At 37.9% G+C, this 19,059-nt stretch overlaps 1 protein-coding gene across 4 annotated transcripts in view; it reads left to right on the top strand.

Moving 5' to 3' along the window:
• Window positions 1–19,059, top strand: part of cdi (serine/threonine kinase) — a 96,842-nt gene that overhangs the window by 51,262 nt on the left and 26,521 nt on the right. For 3 of the 4 annotated variants that reach the window (XM_028306752.1, XM_028306755.1, XM_028306754.1), the window contains exon 2: window positions 12,329–12,450. In XM_028306752.1, coding sequence (XP_028162553.1) covers window positions 12,329–12,450 — 122 coding nt within the window. Of the gene's footprint in view, window positions 1–9,924; window positions 10,047–12,328; window positions 12,451–19,059 lie in introns of all 4 variants that reach the window. The other variant, XM_028306753.1, reaches the window with a different exon arrangement.

Raw genomic sequence — 19,059 nt, 5'->3', positions numbered from 1 at the left:
CACTTAAGTCTCCAAGTTGACACTAACTTGAAAAGTTCTGCCAATCCTGTAAGTGTTGTCGTAACGTCACTGTAACCCATATGTCGTAGACGAGGCTTATCTTGGGGCTGACTGGGGATCGACGACTCGTTAGCCGGGGCGTGTCAAGAGGCAGCTGTCCAATGCGAAGGGGCATCCAGAAAACACATTCGATTTCTCTTTTTTGCTTAGATCTTTCTATCTTTTACTATTTAATAGTAGGTAAGGATTATCGTCTTCATCACCATCGCAATCCGAACTCTGAAATCTGTACCTACCCATTCCATTTACGTTTAATTTCGATTTCTCTTTACAAATCTTTAAGTGTTTGACAGTAGGCAGGGATTTTTACTAAGGCACTTTTCTCTCTTTTACTGGAGCATGAAGGTACGTACACTTACTTTTTAATTGACTCGCGATGCAGTCCTTTGTGGTTTAATACTAACGAGTGTTATATGTTAGGTAAGTAGTATAATTAACTTGTTGAAGATAACAATATGGTTAATAATCCCCTATGGCATTGTTTGTAGAGTACTTTGATACTTTGAATGTAGAGTTTACCGCAATTATACACTCGACAGCAAATAAATCGCACCACCCGCGACAAGCATTTTCAAACGTATGCATCCCTACTTCCCACCAATATTAGCACCATTTAAAAGCCTAGTTCTAAACTTCATTTTATTAAAGGAAAGGTTTTTACCCCAAAAATGTTTCTTTACAAGGATCCAGAGTCACTTCTTCAAAAAATAGGTAGTTACGCTATAGCCATTTTTTATGACTATAAAACTGTTAAGTTGGGATTAATCGCTATCCATCTGTTAAAGAGGACACGTGTGATCATTATTTGGTTTTATAACCATAAAATTTGGTCTAATTGATCCCCGAGGTGAGCCCAAAGTGAGGTCTTTTTTCAAGTCACATTTATGGTATATGTTAATCATTTATTAAGAAATTAAATGTCTTTTTCTTTAAGGATATTTATTGGGCTTTCAAATTTAACCAATATTGTTGGGGCACCATTATTGTGTCAAAAGAAAATCTTTAAAGTTCGCGTCGCGGGTGGTGCGATTTATTTGCTGTCGAGTGTAGTAAAATACATTTTATAAAAGCGCCAGTTGTCTGGTAGAGTTTGAAAATTTCACAGAATCACGAAAAGATGATTGAGTTATTGCTAAATTTAACATTTAACATAATAATATAATTGAGTATAGACTAATAACAGGGCTGCTTTTATTTGAACAATGTAGACTTCAAAGGAAAATTAGTTTAGCATAAAATTGAATTAGGTAAACAAATCGCTGTTGTTCAGCTTTAGTTTCGTATTCAGCTTATTTTNTTTAGTTTCAATACGTGGGCGTTGCTATTTTTGGATAAAACCAATTATTTTATTTTTAGACGCTTGATAAAACATTTTTAGCCAGTAATTCATGTGAAAACTCGGCACATTAACGAGTAACTGACACCATGCGTGGGCGACCAGTACTGTTACCCCACTGGACGGCAACTGTTTGGGAGCCGATTTGGGCAGGTTCTCGTGACGTGGGTGTAGACAAATATTGCCAAACGCGGACTGTTCGCGCGTAGGGCGAGTGCATACCTTTGGAACGATTGATTGGCGTGACGTAGTTTGGGAATATGACACAACAATAATTGTTGATAATCAATTATTATTGATAGGTGAATAGAATGATGACGTAATTATATCAGGTATTTTGACGACGTGATCACTTTTGAACTGAGAAATAACTGTCAGGAGGGACTCAATTTTAGTAAAAGTCAATTTTAGGAAAACGTTAAAATTATTCGTAAATTTACTACGAAGTAAATATTGTAAATCTGGCCTTACAAGAATAAGTTCTCATTCCGCGGTAGGTACAGTTATGAGATGAGAATAATGGGAAAACAGTATTATGGAAAACGCTGTAGCTCCGAACGCGGATGAAGATGAAAATTAACAGTTTTGGTGTCAGATTATAATAGAAAAGTAAGAATGAAAAACTGTATTTGATATCAATTGCCATATAAAAATTACAACTTGCGACATAAATCCCTAACAACCATAATCCTCATATTTTCGTTTTAATGAAATGCTGCCGACATGTCAGCCAAATCGATCCGCACTCAACCACTCCCAAATCGGAAATAACAGTCCTGGCTGTGACACCTACGAAATAAATTGCATTTAATGCAAGTTAGCAGCCGACCAGTTTAACTGTGAACATGGTGGAGAACAAATTTCATAGTGCGAATGTGCAAAGTTAAAATGGTGCACTCCCCTTTTAGCTTCAGACGTAAGATCGCACCCGAAGTTAAAGAAGGCTTATAGAAAGCGAGTTCTAACTTAACTGGTGGTATATTAGGCTTCTCGTACACCAAATATGTTTGTGCTAAGCTGCGAAGTGAGCTGTATATGACATAGTTGCCGGTTTCAATTAAGCCGACGTTTTAGCACAGCATTTAAGCATTTTTATCCACAACGACATACTCGTAGCTCGCAGAATTGCTAAAATCAAGTGGCAGTGGGCGGGACACATAGCTCGTAGAGACGATGGCCGTTGGGGCAGGAAAGTTCTCGAGTGGCGACCACGGGCTGGAAGACGTAGCGTGGGCAGGCCTCCTATTAAGTGAACCGACGATCTGGTAAAGGTCGCGGGAAGAGCCTGGATGCGGGCAGCGCAAAACCGTTCATTGTGGAAAACCTTGGGGGAGGCCTTTGTCCAGCAGTGGACGTCATTTGGCTGAGACGAACGAACGAACGATCCTGATCCATCTGATGGAAAGTGATGATCAGAATCAGACTGAAGGTGGAATCGAACTTAGCATTACGTCGCAGATAGAAACTTGAATACCTTTAAATAACACTAATANCAACGAAACTGAAAATGGCTCTAGATTTGTAATTTTGATAAAGACAAGTTAGATTTCAAATAAAAACAAAAGATATCGAAGTAAAATAACCATTTTAGTTAAAATTAAAATTGTCTCTACCTGTAGCGGAGAATAATGTTGTGTTGTGGCAGGCCTTTGTTCAAACGATCATAGCAAATGTTGTGATAGGGATAGAGACATGCAATTTTTGGTTTTACAAAGCTAATACGATAGAGAATAATACAAAGTAATAAAAACCACCTGTTATAGGGGCATTTTTGGAGAAATTTATCAAATAACCAAAAAAACACGAATTTAAAAGCCGATTTTTTTCAAAAAGTATCATTTTTTATTATTTGTTGGCCTTTTTTGTGTATTTTTTAGTATCGCCTGTTATTTAGCATTATTACTGTTTTTATTTTATCAGGATATACCGCTTAGTTTTAAAGTTATTACGTTTTCTTTACAATAAGTAATTGGAAGAAAAAAATTCTATAAAAAATTTAAAAAAAATCTCAAAAATTTTTTGACCTCTTTTTTGTCGATGAAAATGGGTCTAGTTTCATCTATTTTCATATGTACACTTTAACGTGACTCACACTGTATTTACCCCAAACGAGATTTGAACTGTCTAAGTCTGGTACACAACCTACTGGCCGGCATTTGTCATTTGACTTCACTCGCCGTTTATCCAAACCTCACACGTCTTCGCTGGAGGAGCACCCTTAATTTCACCCTCTGTAGACGTCCCCATGGCTGACCCCTCAAGGGGAAGAAATGGATTGACGCCATTTATCTTAACAATGTGCCGTGTAAGCCATTTTCTGATTTGTAAACCTCGCTGTATAATTCCTGATGTTGATTCAGAATTATATTGAATTAATATTATTAGACTTTCATGATTCTATGCTTCTAACTTAAAAATAAATCGCTTATAGAATTTTAAAGCTATTACAGACGTTTACGGAATAAGTGTTGCTAAGCGTTCGATTTGTTAGTCGTTAGTGTAGAGAAATACTAAATAAATTACATTATCTACGTTTGGACCTGCGTCCATTAGTTCAGACTCAGAGCAGAAACGCGTAAATTGAAGCAAAGTAACGACTGATTCCCAGATTTAAATTGGAAGCCTTTACAAAGTTAAAATAAATAATATATTTCTTGTCATTTCAATACACGTAAAGAAACTTGTGTGGTGTAGTTTATTTAAAAAATCGTCGTTTATCTCGTAAAATGTTGCACTAAAAGTTACAGTATGCCTCTCGTATGTCGCGTTATGTCTCCTTATTAACGTTATTGTTACTGCAAATTGTATAACAAGCCCGTTTTTGCGTAACATGAATTTCACATATAAAAATCATGTTTTAAAAAGTTGCCGTATAAAAAAGCGCCCCGACGGCCTTTCAAATCAAAATTTTCACTGGCCTGAAAAGAATAAAAACAATTATGTACTTAACTTTTTAATTAGCACTAATTTACAGGTAATTGGATAAAGTAAATAAAAGTACTATTGAACTCATTTCATAAAGATAATTCTTCCTGCGACCATGGTTACAGGTTACACCTGAGTTTTAAAGAAAACATAGAGAAGGAAGAGAACTTTACAGTGTGGAAGGCAGGAGACGAGATGTGTGTGTTGCTGGCTGCTAAATAAACAAACTTGACCTTCACTGGTTGAGTTTTTATTGGCGGTCAAGCTGTAGATCTTGGCTACACAGGAGTTGCAGCGGTGGGAACGAAAGGTGGGAATAGTCCCGTGCTAAATAAATAAAGCCTTGGGTGATCATTGCATATTGCGTATTTACCTAAAAAGCAAGTTCTATTTAAGCCCTGTAAACATACAAAGCTTTCTTTTTAGGTATTTTTCCGACGCTAATAAAGGTGACGTAAGGTTATTGAATTACGTTTTGGTCTCCTCAATTGTTATTTTTCAGCAATATTTGCTTTAATGTAAATGCGAGTTATTTCCATTCATAACAATAGAATATTTGTGTATTGTCTTCGTTTTTATTGAAACCTAAAAACTGCTAAAGAATGAAAAAACTTCATTTATTTTTCCAAAGATTTTACATGCCTAACTGGCATGTATAAATGAAACTTAAAGGCACATTTTTTTACGCGCCACAATATTATTGTTAATTTATTTAACTTACAACTTTGTCTTCTTTACAAAAGAGTCCCAACTATAAAATTAGTTCTTGAAGAACTCGGTCTTTCAAATTACCGCCAATATAATAAAACCAGGTTATCTTTAAGAAAACAGCACACCCATGTAAATTATCACTGCCCTTGCTATAATATCTATAATATATCCAGAGCACTTATCAGATGGCTAGGAATTAGACCAATACTTTATTATGTTTATTTATTGCATTCCTTCAGCTTTGCCGCACACTTGGGAATTACTATACATATTACTCGCAGTCGCTTTTGCAAACTCCACTGAACCACATGAGTTTCTTTACTCTTGTGACAGAAGTTCAGAACTAAGAAACTGACAAAATGGTTTACAAAACATCACCAATACTTTGAAAATCTTGCACATAAAATAATTGTCAAAACAATCTTATCAATCTACCAAAATATAGATTAACACGTCTCACTGGTCTCAAAATTATTTTACTTCGCGATCTTATGATAAGTACTTTAAATACGGATCATTAAGAACCTACACAAAGGCGATTTTTGTGTGCAAAATTATCAGTTTCTATTGTCATATCCACCCAAATTACAAGCAAATCTCCGAAAATTGTGTCCGCAAATTAGTGGCACCGCTGGCAGCCACTGGGTGGTCCAATATACTCCTTAAAGGTAGCCTTTCAAAATAAGCGTCACAGACGCAGCGTCTATAACTTTGGTCTTGTGCCAACAACGCCTCGTCACTAACTCGCTTCGAAAGGCTACCTTTTAGACCAAAGCTAAAGACGCTGCGTCTGTGACGCTTAGTTCGAAAGGCTACCTTTAGCGCCTTGGTGGCTAACTTGTGGCTTAGTTTGCGGCAGCGGTTATCAGCTCTATTATATTACCAGTGATAAGGATGATTAGTGGGACAATAGCTATGATTAGATTTGTTTGATTCTCACGTGGCAATGAGGTCTCGCTATTAGTTTGCCATATAACGCAAAATGCATGTTCTTTGGACTACGGAAGATAGTAACTGTGTTCTATAAATTTTGATATAAAATATTATTTCTAAAACTATATCTGGTACTGGGTATTTACAACAGCTAAGCACCAGTTATCTAAATAATAATATAATGTGTAAACCGATCTAATTAGAAAATCCAGCGTTTGAAGCATTTCCACGAAAAAAAAAATGAACATTAAACATTTTCAATTTCCACCGAAAACGATAAGTAAAGCTGTTTGCGCTTTATCCTGTTCAAACGGAACATACAAAGTCAGAAGTCTGTAAAATAAATGACCCGTATTTGTATACAAAGATTGCATAAATAATTTTAATGTATTCTTTGACTTAATGTTTACGGTTATGTAACTTCAACGTAACTCGAGTTGTAACATTTCGTGAATGATGTTGTATGTGCAGACGACGCCACATCAAGCTTGTACACTGTGGTATCTTATGTAGTTTGTAATAGGTGCTAATTTGCTACAAAAATGTATAATCTGATGTGCTTTTGACTACGATCGCGTGTCATTGCTTATCAGGAAGTATAACTGGAGGAAGAGGTTAATATGCTGAATGGTGTTAGCACCATTAACAGTTTAGTGTAATCATCTCCGATTGTTAGGCGAGTGTTGCAATTAGTATTTGATACCATTAACTGTTGAAAATTACATAATTTTTAACTTGCCTAATCATCAATTGCTGAGTCAGCAGCGTGCAAAGAGCTAGCAATTTCGGTTTGAGTTCTAGAAGCACTCTTTACTCTCTTTCTAGGCGAGCTTTCTACTAGGTGGACCGACGATATGGTGAAGGTCGCGGAAAGTACCTGGATGCGGACAGCACAGGACCGGTCGTTGTGGAAACCATTGGGGGGCCTGTGTCCAGCAATAGACGTCATTCATTTGGCTGAAACGAACGATTGCTCTCCTAAGTGTTAGTACCGGGCAGCTTTTAATTCATGCTCTAGCTAGACTCTTTACTAAAAATCTAGAAACGCAATCTAGCCGGGAATAAGACCTAGGCTACAGATCCGGCAACACAACATTATAAAGTTAACCGACCGTTCATCATCATCTCAGCTATAGGACATCCACTGCTGAACACAGGCCTCCCCCAATGCTTTCCATGCTGCCCGGTTGGTAGCGGCCTGCGTCCAGCGCCTTCCTGCTACCTTTATGATGTCCCTTGACCTTGTGGGTGGACGTCACACGCTGCGTTTTCCGGTACGCGGCCTCTACTCCAGAACCTTGCTGCCTCATCGGCCGTCAGTTCTGCGTACTATGTGCCCTGCCCATTGCCACTTTAGCTTGCTAATCCGTCGGGCTACGTCAGCGACTTAAGTTCGTTTACGGATCTCCTCATTTCTAACCGACCGTTATTAATAGCAAAAATCTATTGTTAGCGTTGGCCCCGTGTTGGTAAGATCTCGACTACTTATAGACAAGTGTTCAACAATGGGGTCTAGCCTCTATTTGGAGCAATAAGATGAATAGTTGCGGTGATGCAAAAAGGTGTATAGAATGTGCTAGCATGGGAAACATTTTGATAAATATTATAGTCTGTAAATTGGTTCGGTGTTTTTTTACAAGATCGAATCAGAAATGAGGAGATCCGTAAACGAACTAAAGTCGCTGACATAGCCCGACGAATTAGCAAGCTGAAGTGACAATGGGCAGGGCACATAGTACGCAGAACTGACGGCCGATGGAGCAGCAAGGCTCTGGAGTGGAGGCCGCGTACCGGAAAACGCAGCGTGCGACGTCCACTCACAAGGTGGACCCACGACATCATAAAGGTAGAAGGAAAGCCCTGGACGCAGACCGCTACCAACCGGGTAACATGGAAAGCATTGGGGGAGGCCTATGTTCAGCAGTGGACGTCCTATGGCTGAGATGATGATGATGATTATGATGTAAATTGGTTATTAGGCTATTGGCCTTAAAAATACGAGTACAATAATAAATAACACACTCTTTTACACAATAATAAATAACAGATAGAAATGAAATTGATTTATGTTAACCTCCAATTTTGCACTGCCTCCAACATAAAGTACCTATGTCAAAGTGTTCAAGTCTTAAAACAATAGAATTGTGAAAAAATGATTACAAAGAATTTTGTGTCACTGGCTTGTATTGTAACGCAATTATTGCAATGATTGATTTATCAACGCAGCCTGAATAGTATGTGACGTTAATATATACGTCATATTAGGCAGGTTTTAGTTAAATGTGCAGGTGTCGCATATAAATTCGCACTCATCTCATTATAATCTTCATTTAGCGATATACATATTTATTCTTATCAGCTCGTAGTTTCGAAAGCTTCTCTATTTTTGTGCGTTGATTGGCTTTAATCTGGGATATTCCCATATTAAAATATTTTTTGTAATACGATTATTTTTATTTGGGCGACTTATCTCATCCTATCTGGCTTTCCCATGATGATCGTTTATCGCTGACATCAGTTATCAGGTCCTGTTGATGTGAGGTGGGATAACTTGATATTTGTCGTTAAGCCTTAGGGTTTGATAACATCTGACATTAAGACTTGGAGCATCCCACATCAGCCCGCATCATTGAGAATGTATTAGCCTAGGCGCAGACCACCGATTTTTGTCGGCCGATAGTTGGACCCGATTTTAATTTGTATGAAGAATAGGCCCATACCAAATCGGTGTAATGTGCGCACTTTCATACATCTTCATACAGATTAACTGCCCGACTAAACTATCGGTCGACGAAAAATCGGTGGTCTGCGCCTAGGCTTATAGCTGGCAACATCGAAAACTGCAACTTAAAAATTATACAATAGACATTTTAAACTGTCTGTTAAATGCCGAATAAAGTTATTTTCTTTATTATTATAAATAAGCTGTGACCGCGTCATAAACAACGAAAATAAAGTGCCATTAAAATCACTTTTACAGCTCGTAAACAACTTTGTGTGACATTCAAAATATTCCGAAATAAGTACTCTATTCACGTAATATTATTTTGTTACCAAAATATTATAATAATTCACAATAAATTTAATATAAATATTACCTACCCATTTCAATCGCAAATTCAACTAGCAACAATACAACTTGTATGGCTGTCATTCAAATGATGTAATTACCTCTGCGAATACGAAAAGTACGTGACACGCGTATTTATTTCTACATAAAAGTACAAATTAGACTCCGAAAAATGTGATTTATGAAAACCTGAGGCACCTGAAAATGAGCTTTATTAATATAGTCAATGGAATTTAATGATGATAAAAAATTCGTGTGACGCAAGAGACATTGAAAATGAAATTGAGTTATTATTGTATCGTGCGACTAATTTCTTTCAGCGCTTTCAATATTTTTTGTAATTGGGTAATTGGATTTGGCACCACCAATCGGTTGAAATATTAGGCTAACTAACTGCGACTACCCCGTATATTTTGTGTAACGATAAGAACCTATCACGACATCAACAAGGCGTTAGTTGCGTTTTTGAGCTACAAAGTAGTTACAGTGTGGTCAAAAGGTAGGATTAGTCCAAACATGACAGTTTCAATTCAGAAATCACACGCGCCTGCCTTTTCTACTTGTCCGCAGTTAGGTACTTCACTTCATTAGGGATTTTGAAAATAAAACTGTCATAAATATTACTTTGTCCTTCTAAAGCCCGTTTCGTCCAAACTTTTATCCGAGAATAACTCCTGGTATAACTGGTACATTGACAGTTTCAATATGGGAAATACAAATTTCAAAATGTCGAATAACTGAGATCAATATTTACTCTTGTCTAGTCAAATCCACCCTAATTAATTAATTCCTGATTAATTTTCCAGACAATATCTTGAATTAGGCTCAGCCATTTATAAACACTGCGAAAATAAACACTGTTTTCTAACAGCTGTCTCTATTGTTGCAGGTGACCCACAAAACGTCTGGCAAGGTGATGGTGCTGAAGATGAACCAGCAGCGGGCGAACAGGCCCAACATGCTTCGGGAGGTGCAGTTGATGAACAAGCTCAAACACCCCAACATCCTCGGGTAAGACGCATCCCATCAAAAACAATACTTGTCAAAAAAACCAAGTCTCGCAACTCAGTTGTTCTACGGTAAAAAGTTGTGAGATCCATGTAATACCAAGTCCAGGCCAGGAAATCTTTAACGTTTTACATAAATTATTGACTTGGCCATCGCACTAAATAATTTTATTTACACGTGTTTTCATGCGATGACCAAGTCAATATATTTATGTAAAAGTTGGGATTATAATAAATCACAATAAATTTAATATAAATAACACTGCACAACAAAATCGAACTTTTTTTTTGTTGCATGAGATTTTTCACTTGTTGTTTACTAATTTAGGCTCGCTTATTTTAAATCTACCCTCAGATTTTTTCTAGCAGCTCTAGTTTATGAGATACAGGTACCCTCTTAAAATGTACTCTCCATTTGACTGCTGATATCGCTATCATCAACGTCTTACTAGTTTCTGTTTCTTTTTTTGCAATGACTTCGTCTAGAAGGACCTGTGTAAATAATCCAAATAGATTTGTCACAATTGTGGCAGATTCACAAAATTCCGTTTAAATGTGTTAGACTTCGTGAAAAATGCCTATTTGGAGTACTTTCAACGGCTGTTGGAAACAAATAACAAGCCCTGGATACCGAATATAGTGTGTAAAACGTGTGTGGAGTCTTAACGATTATGGAAAAATAACAAGAGGGATCCCTTGAACCTTATTAGTCCTATGATTTGGCGTGAACTGTCAAACCACCACGACGAATGTTATTTCTGCGTTGTAAACATAACAGGAATTAACCGCTAAAATCATTCTAAGTGGGTTTATTCTAATGTGCCGTCAGTTACTAGACCTGTCCTGCGTTCAACTGATAGTCTGATACACTAAAGCCCCAACCAAGTACATCTCAGGTACTGTACTACAGAACGTCCGCAAGAAAATTTTTAACGAATGGATCGTTTCAAAAATTGTGTGCTGAGAAGTTAAAAACTGAAATTTTCGATGGACCACAAATTAGAAAATTAAGAAACTATGTAAATTTTACTGAAAGTATGACAAACGCCGAAAAAAATGCCTTGAATGAGTTTGTTTGGTTCGTAAAAAACTTTTTGAGAAATAAGTAGTTCGTCAATTTTCCTGACCACGTTAATCAGTTAGTACTATACTTTCAGCAACTTGAATACAACATGAGCATTAAGATGTATTTCCTTCATAGTCACCTTGATCGAATTCCTGAAAATCTTGGAGATTTATTCGAGGAGCAGTTAGAACGCTTGCATCAGGATATTTGCGCCATAGAGGAGCGGTACCAGGGCTATTGGAGTGAAAGTATGATGGCTGAATACTGTTGGATTATCCAGAATAGTTGTAACACTCGAACTCATTTAAGAAAGTCACATAAAAGAAAGTTTTATTCAAATTAGATAGTTAAATAAATTGTTATATGACAGGAAACCATGTTTTTTTGATAAAAATAGCTACCCTTCACATCTCAAAAAGTAGAGCTGCTAGCGAAAATCTGAGTACAGATTTGGAATCAGGGTAGAAAATGCAGCTAGATCCATAAAAAACATTCCATGCAACAAAAATGCTGTTGTGCAGTGTAATATTACCTACCCATTTCAATCGCAAATTCAACTAGCAACAATACAACTTGTATGGCTGTCATTCAAATAATGTAATACCTCTGCGAATACGAAAAATACATGACACGCGTATTTATTATTTCTACATAAAAGTACAAATTAGACTCCGAAAAATGTAATTTATGAAAACCTGAGGCACCTGAAAATGTGCTTCATTAATATGTATAGTCAATGGAATTTAATGATGATAAAAAATTCGTGTGACGCAAGAGACATTGAAAATGAAATTGAGTTACATATTATTGTATCGTGCGACTAATTTCTTTCAGCGATTTCAATATTTTTTGTAATTGGGTAATTGGATTTGGCACCACCAATCAGTTGAAGTATTAAGCTAACTAATTGCAACTACCCCGTATATTTTGTGTAACGATAAGAACAAGTAAGAAAGACAACAACAAGACGTTAGTTGCGTTTTTGAGCTATGGAGGAGTTACAGTGTGTTCAAAAGGTAGGATTAGTCCAAATATGACAGTTGCAATCCAGAAATCACACGCGCCTGCATTTTCTTCTTGTCTTGTAACTTGTTGCTGTAAAAAGAAAACTGTCATAAATGTTACTTTGCCCTCTGTTAAATCGAGGGAGGGAAAGACTCAGTTATAGAAACACTCCTTAAATAAACACTGTTTTCTAACAGCTGTCTCTATTGTTACAGGTGACCCACAAAACGTCTGGCAAGGTGATGGTGTTGAAGATGAACCAGCAGCGGGCGAATAGGCCCAACATGCTCCGGGAGGTGCAGTTGATGAACAAGCTCAAACACCCCAACATCCTCGGGTAAGACGCATAGAAATTCGTCACATCTCATCCCAAAAAATACTTGCATACTTGCACTCATTTATTTTCTGTAAATAAGCTCTTATACAGGGTGTTAGGTAAATGGGTATATGAGCCGACACTAGCCCATGTTAACATGGGCATATAAATGGTATGGTGAAGTCAGAAATTTCATATCATCATTTTATTTTTTTTTAATTTTCATACAAAATATTTTTTATATATATAAAAATGAAACCCGTTTCGCGTTGTCACGGCATCACGTGTGAACGGCTGAACCGATTTCGATAATTCTTTTTTTTAAATGTTTGTGGAAGTCCAAGGATGGTTCTTACGGAAAAAAATATTAAGAAAATCTCTACGCTAAGGCGGTACGAAGTTCGCCGGGTCAGCTAGTATTTTTTATAAAATCCGATTTGTATGAAAATTAAAATAATTAAAATGAAGATATCAATTTTCTGACTTCACCATACCATTTATATGACCATGTTAACATGGGCTAGTGTCGGCTCATATACCCATTTACCTAACACCCTGTAGAGTTCTCATAAAGGTAGCAGGAAGGCGCTGGATACAGGCCGCTACCAACCGGCCTTTGTGGAAATCATTGGATGAGGCCTATGTTCAGCAGTGGACGTCCTATGATGATGAAGCTCTTATAAAACGCTTTTAGACACCCCACACAATACACACTTAGTCGACCGATACCAAATTGGTGTAAGTGCGTCCTTCTATACATGTTACTGATTAAATGAGTCCGACCAAACTATCGGCATAGTCGACGGGGTATCTTACACGTCCCAATACTACTTTGAACTCTACCTCTACTTCGGGACAATAAATGAGCCATTATAGGCTACAGACATTCTACGTGAGACTGGAATACACGCGGCTGAAGCCACGGGTAGACAATAAGACTTCATCTTACGCACGGATCAGTACCTGCTCCAAAATTCACGAGCAACAATAATGTTTTCAATCCGCCAGATTCGATTCACCCCTTTCTTTGTCCTGAACTGACAGCTGACGCATAAACGCATCTCACAGTCAGTGTTACTGAATAAGTAACTTTTCAGAATAAACACAAGGGTGAAAGATGAAAGTATTAAGAGACAGGGGAAAGTTAAGGGCGAGGGGAGTTAATCTCGTTTTAAATATGTGCGACGTGCTAAAACTAACTTAATATTAATTTCGGAATTCCGAATCTTCAGACCCTTGACTGATCCAGACGTGATAGAAATTGAATTTTGCGCATGTGTGTATCTGCCCCCGGCATACGCAAGGTGAACTTTGTGATGAAGGTGAAGTACTCTAGGTATTACATCATTTATTACTAGAGATGGGCCGACTAGTCTCCGACTAGTCGGGAAAGCCGACTATTCGGCATCATTTGTAGTCGGCCGACTAGTGACGACTATTCGGCAAAATATGCCGATTATAATCGGCGCATTGNGAGATAGCAATATGTTTTGTCCTTGTCTTGCACGGATGGTCCGTTGCGCGAGGCAATACCGTAAAGAGAGCCGTTTTAGGTTTTTTGTCAATAACTTCGCCAATTTTGGGAATTTTGTGATGAAACTTTTTGTATAATGTAGATAATTTAATAAACGCGAGAAGTCTCAGCAAGTGAAATAGTGGTTTTATTCCTGCAAGTAGCACCTACTACGCCTGACATAGTAAGGGCAAGCTCTCAACGGCAGTCATCATCGTCCGGTCAGCGCTCTCGAACACACACAAACGCATACAGTCCACTGCAGTCCACCACATTTTCCTGGTCCTTCGAGTAGCCGAAGTACGGGAATAGCGAAGATGCCTGTCACCAGGTCGGAGAAGCTACGAGGTGCCGCCGCCGCGGCTAGCGCCGCCGCCGCAGGGAGAATTACGTCGCCGCCGGTTCATGGAGGAAGTACTCCGACGGAAACCACGGATACTTCATCAACGCTGACCCCGTATCCCGCCGGGGGCGCGTCCTCACCGCGCATCGCCAGGGACCACGCCGCGCCGGCTGTTAGCACCCGGGTTATGGGAGAGCCCGGCGTGCATTTGGGAAGAGGGGAACCAGCACCGCGCTCCTTCCAGTTTTTGGACGACCTTGACGGGGATCATCACTGAGCTTGACACGTCCACGTTGAAATTCAGGAAACCAGCGATAAATTGTGGTTTTGGATGGGGCTTCATTACCAAATGCAGAAATCATCCGGTCAACACACTGTTTTTGTGTTAAACCACTTCAAAAGTCATAATAAATCATCGCTCTTGAATTTTCTCGACTCAATTCCATTTTCTCAACGACTAAACAAGTTTGACAAGACCTTGTGATACGACCGAGAATCTTTTTTTAAATAAATAAATGGTATACGATTTTTAAAACCCTGGAGTTTGCAATTAAATAGATTTTAATATGACTGGAACAGTGGAAATATTCCATTCCCGATACTTTTAGTGCAGCCCTCGTATTAGTTTCTTCATATTTCTATTGTTTAGGTGGTTACAAACAAACCTGGTATCAGACTTAAAGCTCTTTCAAATTAGCTGCACGTTAGTCGTCTGTTTTCAGGACCGCACGCAAAAAATTCTATGATAACTGCGTTGGAATAAAAATGTAAAGTACCAACAGTTAGTTGGCAGCCTTACAAGCGACAGACGTCCTGCTCATAACGCTTAATTTGAAAAAGCCCTTAATGGGCGTTTGATTTACTTTATAATACTATGTCCCAACCAAACTGGGAACAATTAAATCAAGATTACTCTTACTTCTATGGTTATTCACGTCAACAAGGATAATAAAATGGTCCACAATATAACAAACGTCCTCGTTCACTTTGAGATGACCTCAGATATAATTTATTTTTTTTCATTAGCGAGCGAAATAAAATGTCAAATATAACTGCTACAAATACATAATGAACTTGTTTATCAAGACATAAAATATAATGAAACTACTAAAATTTCCGTTGAGTCCAAGTTCAATTTTAGTATGATAACATTTTGGCTTGGTTGTGACATCTTTATTATATCTATACTGTTTATAATTAAAGTTAACTGCTATTAAAATTTAACTAGCAGTTAAATTAAAGTTAAATGTATTAAATTGCCTACGAAATTTCACTCAATGAACGGAACCAATCAAGTAAACTACATCATTGATTGCTCTTTCATACTAAAGGAATGTGAAGTTCAAAGAAAACTGAACACCCCTGACTCAATACACCGATAAGGAAAACAAACAATAAGATTCTTTGCTGTCTGATGATGCCCGCAAATATTGTGCCGCTACTATTTACATCTCGAGCGATCAACCCCGCCGCTGTGCATTCAATATCCGACTTTATGACTTTCAAACAAAACGCGTTATGGCTTGTCCTTGACACGGTTGAGCCACCGGATTGATTTCGAATAGGGTTGCCGTTTACATAATGTTTACGCGGGAATCCTGGGATTTACGCGCCAATTTTCGCACAGATATTTTTTGGAAGGATTCCTTAATGTTCTTGATCCAGTCCAGATTGCTACTGTGGATCAAGAACATATCCAGACACAATTTTAGGTGACTTGGTTTATTGTAGTTCAAACAACTGTTTTAAATTTGTCGGTCATTGAATTAACTAAACGTTGTAATTTGTTGCACCGATAAGTCACGTAATAGTAATCGTTTCATAGAAAAGGTTTATAGGTCGATTCTAAATGTCCGTGAACATGATAATATAATTGAACTGAACATAGAATTGACTCAAGTATGTAATTTTAAAGGTAAAATAGCTGATTTATATTTTTCCCTAGATCATATCCTCCATCAGCACCACATATTCGAATAGTCTACATTTCTACAAGGAGGCAGTGACATTGTTGTTGGATCCTTTAGTCTTATCAAGGAACCAAATTATCAAAAGTCTGTTCACTGAAAAGGCTGTTTCATAAATAAACTCCGTTGTAGAGCTTCGTCATTTGGCAGGACACGTGAGTTGCTAAAGAACAAAGTTAAGGAACGAAGGTTACCGTTGGCTTAGTCGCTTTTGATCTCCCGAGGTTCAATGGTCTCGAGTTCGAGGCTGAAATGATAAAATTCCAAAAGTCATTTAATTTCACACTCCAACGTTTTCATTTCAGTGTCTTCATAAAGGTCATTTAACATTCATAACATAACAGATGTTGCATCTCCATTTGCCGCATTTTGAAGGATGTATGGTAATGATCTGCTGTAGCATAAACGACTTAATAGCTCTTGATGTGGGAGTTGTCTTCCTCTCCATGAGAAGCATGAGATTCTTAAAATTCTTTCACCTCGTACGATGCTCGAAACTCAATCCTAACCAAAACACACTTTCAAGTCTGTAATTGGATTTTACTTTTTAGTTTAGTCTATAGAGTACAGTCTATTGACCAACAGGGTTGAATATATTCTTGACTGTAGATAGATTCATACTGGAGCATTGTTGTTTTAGAACACAGTCTTTCAGGTTTGTTGCAATATAGCTCATATTGCAACTCCCTAAGATGCCATAGTTGTTTTGCTTGATTTGTCGTTCAGAAATGGGTCCGGCTCAGCCCTACATTCGCCCAGTAAAAACACGGCCTTCTGGTTGATGGCGTCTTTGTTTCGGGTGTCCGAACGCCCGGAGCCGGTTTCTGGAGTACATACCGTGTTCAGGGTTGCGTCATCGCTGGAAGGGAATGGGGTCGGGCAGTTTATCAGCTTAGGTAAACAACGAGAACACTGAACACCTTTGCGGTTTGATCCCTTTTAGGTAGATGATTTTGGTTGATTTTATCTGGATAGCCAGATTTTGTAAAAATTTATTCTGTTTTGCCAAAATTATGTCATTGATATGTTGTGATTATGATCGTCCCCGCTTCTACCAAAACGATTGAGTTTGGAATATAAATATTTAATTAATCTAACTTCAGAAAAGTAAAAACATGGCATAGCAGGTAAATAGTAAGACAAATTCTTCCATTATATAATTTAGGTCTTGATAAGTTCCAAGTGGATACAATGTCGTCACAAGGAACTGAACTAGATACTGGCGAAAGCTTAAGGCAAACAGATCCCTTGAGGTGTTAAATTCTTGTGCGGAATTCCCTTTTCTCACTTGAGATAATTTGGTGTTAAACTGTTAATGTGATACATTCTTGTTCAAAGACCTCTCAAGTCGGAGATAAATGATGAAGAAAGTAATGTAGGTAGAGAAATAGCTAAGGTTATAAGGAGATTGTTTGTTATTATAGGAAAAGACAGATGGCAACTGATAACGATCTCAAACGATTGCGAAACCAATCTCAATGGCATAATTATGCATCCTACTCGATATTTACGCGATAAACTTTACTACCGCCGCTGATCGTAAACCGATCAGTATTCTTAACGACACGTCAAAATTATATGTCGTCCTCATTAGTCAACATTGTGTAAGGCGAGATCTTGATCAGCCGCCGGCTGTAGTGATATGCCAAGTAGTACCTGACTCGAGTGTCAATTCGATGCTTATCGATTAACACGAGTTTATTTTTCGGATTCCGATCATCTGGTTTTAGAGAAAACCTGAAATCAATTAGCTTCTTATCTCTCATCTTAGTCCATCTCCAAAAGTCCGTAAGTTTACGTCTATCAAATTTTGTATCAAAGAGTTACAATATCTGTTACGTCCAAATGAATCCGTTTCATTCTTGATTACTCGAGTCTCAGTTGCATCTTTAAAGTCAACTCACAATTTGAAAGTAGACGAAAACTTACAAGTCAGCACATCACTAACCAGCATCACTCTAGATTCCCAGGTCACGACGCGTTCTCGTCCTGAATCGGTTTGCGTAACGTTACGAAACCGAATGCACACAATGGACCACTGTCCTGCATTTAGGCGCCTTCCTGTTTGCTTATCATCGGAAATAAAAACAATGCGCCCATCTGTCGCGATTGTTTGACACTTCTCATGCAATTGGGCCGGCGGCTTGCATTACTGTAGTCTGCGATGTCACTCTTTCGACACACTTGACATAATTTTACAAACGATTGTACTTTTTTTTATTCTATCAGCGTTAATCAAAGTCCATCTTGTTTCAATCGATTCGGTCAGCCGTATTTTAAGTTTGATGAAGTGTATTACGCGTAAGAAATATAAAGCAAGATTTTTGTTCACTCATCCGTATAATTTAAACCGTTAGTGTAATTTTTGTAAGATAACGACGGTAAAACATCGATTATCTATCGGATATAAATTACATTCAGAGTTCTGCATCAGTTTTTTCTCCCACCATCATGTCGAAAGGTTAATGCTTTCTTTAAAAATATTTTAACAGACACAATAATGGTCTTGCGTAAGGCGGCACCGCGTCGCCTCTTTAGCTTCATAACAGATGCATTCATTATAAGCCCTCAGCAGGTACTTGCGCATGCGACGTTTAATTGGTGATTTGCATCGACCCGCGATTGCTTCACGAGGCCTTGACAGCAGTCGCGTTGCGTGACTTCTTCCAGATAATCACTGGAACCATCTTTTCAATTATATTTTTTACCGACATTATCTAACGTTTTTCATTCCCTAAGAGTCTCGTTTCACTCGTTATCTCTCATTTTTACGAATCAATGGTTCTGTTCAAATAACAATGTGATGA

The sequence above is a fragment of the Ostrinia furnacalis genome, unplaced genomic scaffold (genome assembly GCF_004193835.3).
Source record: "Ostrinia furnacalis isolate ACB-3 unplaced genomic scaffold, ASM419383v2 OfSCF2047, whole genome shotgun sequence".
NCBI lineage: Eukaryota > Metazoa > Arthropoda > Insecta > Lepidoptera > Crambidae > Ostrinia > Ostrinia furnacalis.
This window is presented reverse-complemented; position numbering and strand designations above follow the sequence as displayed.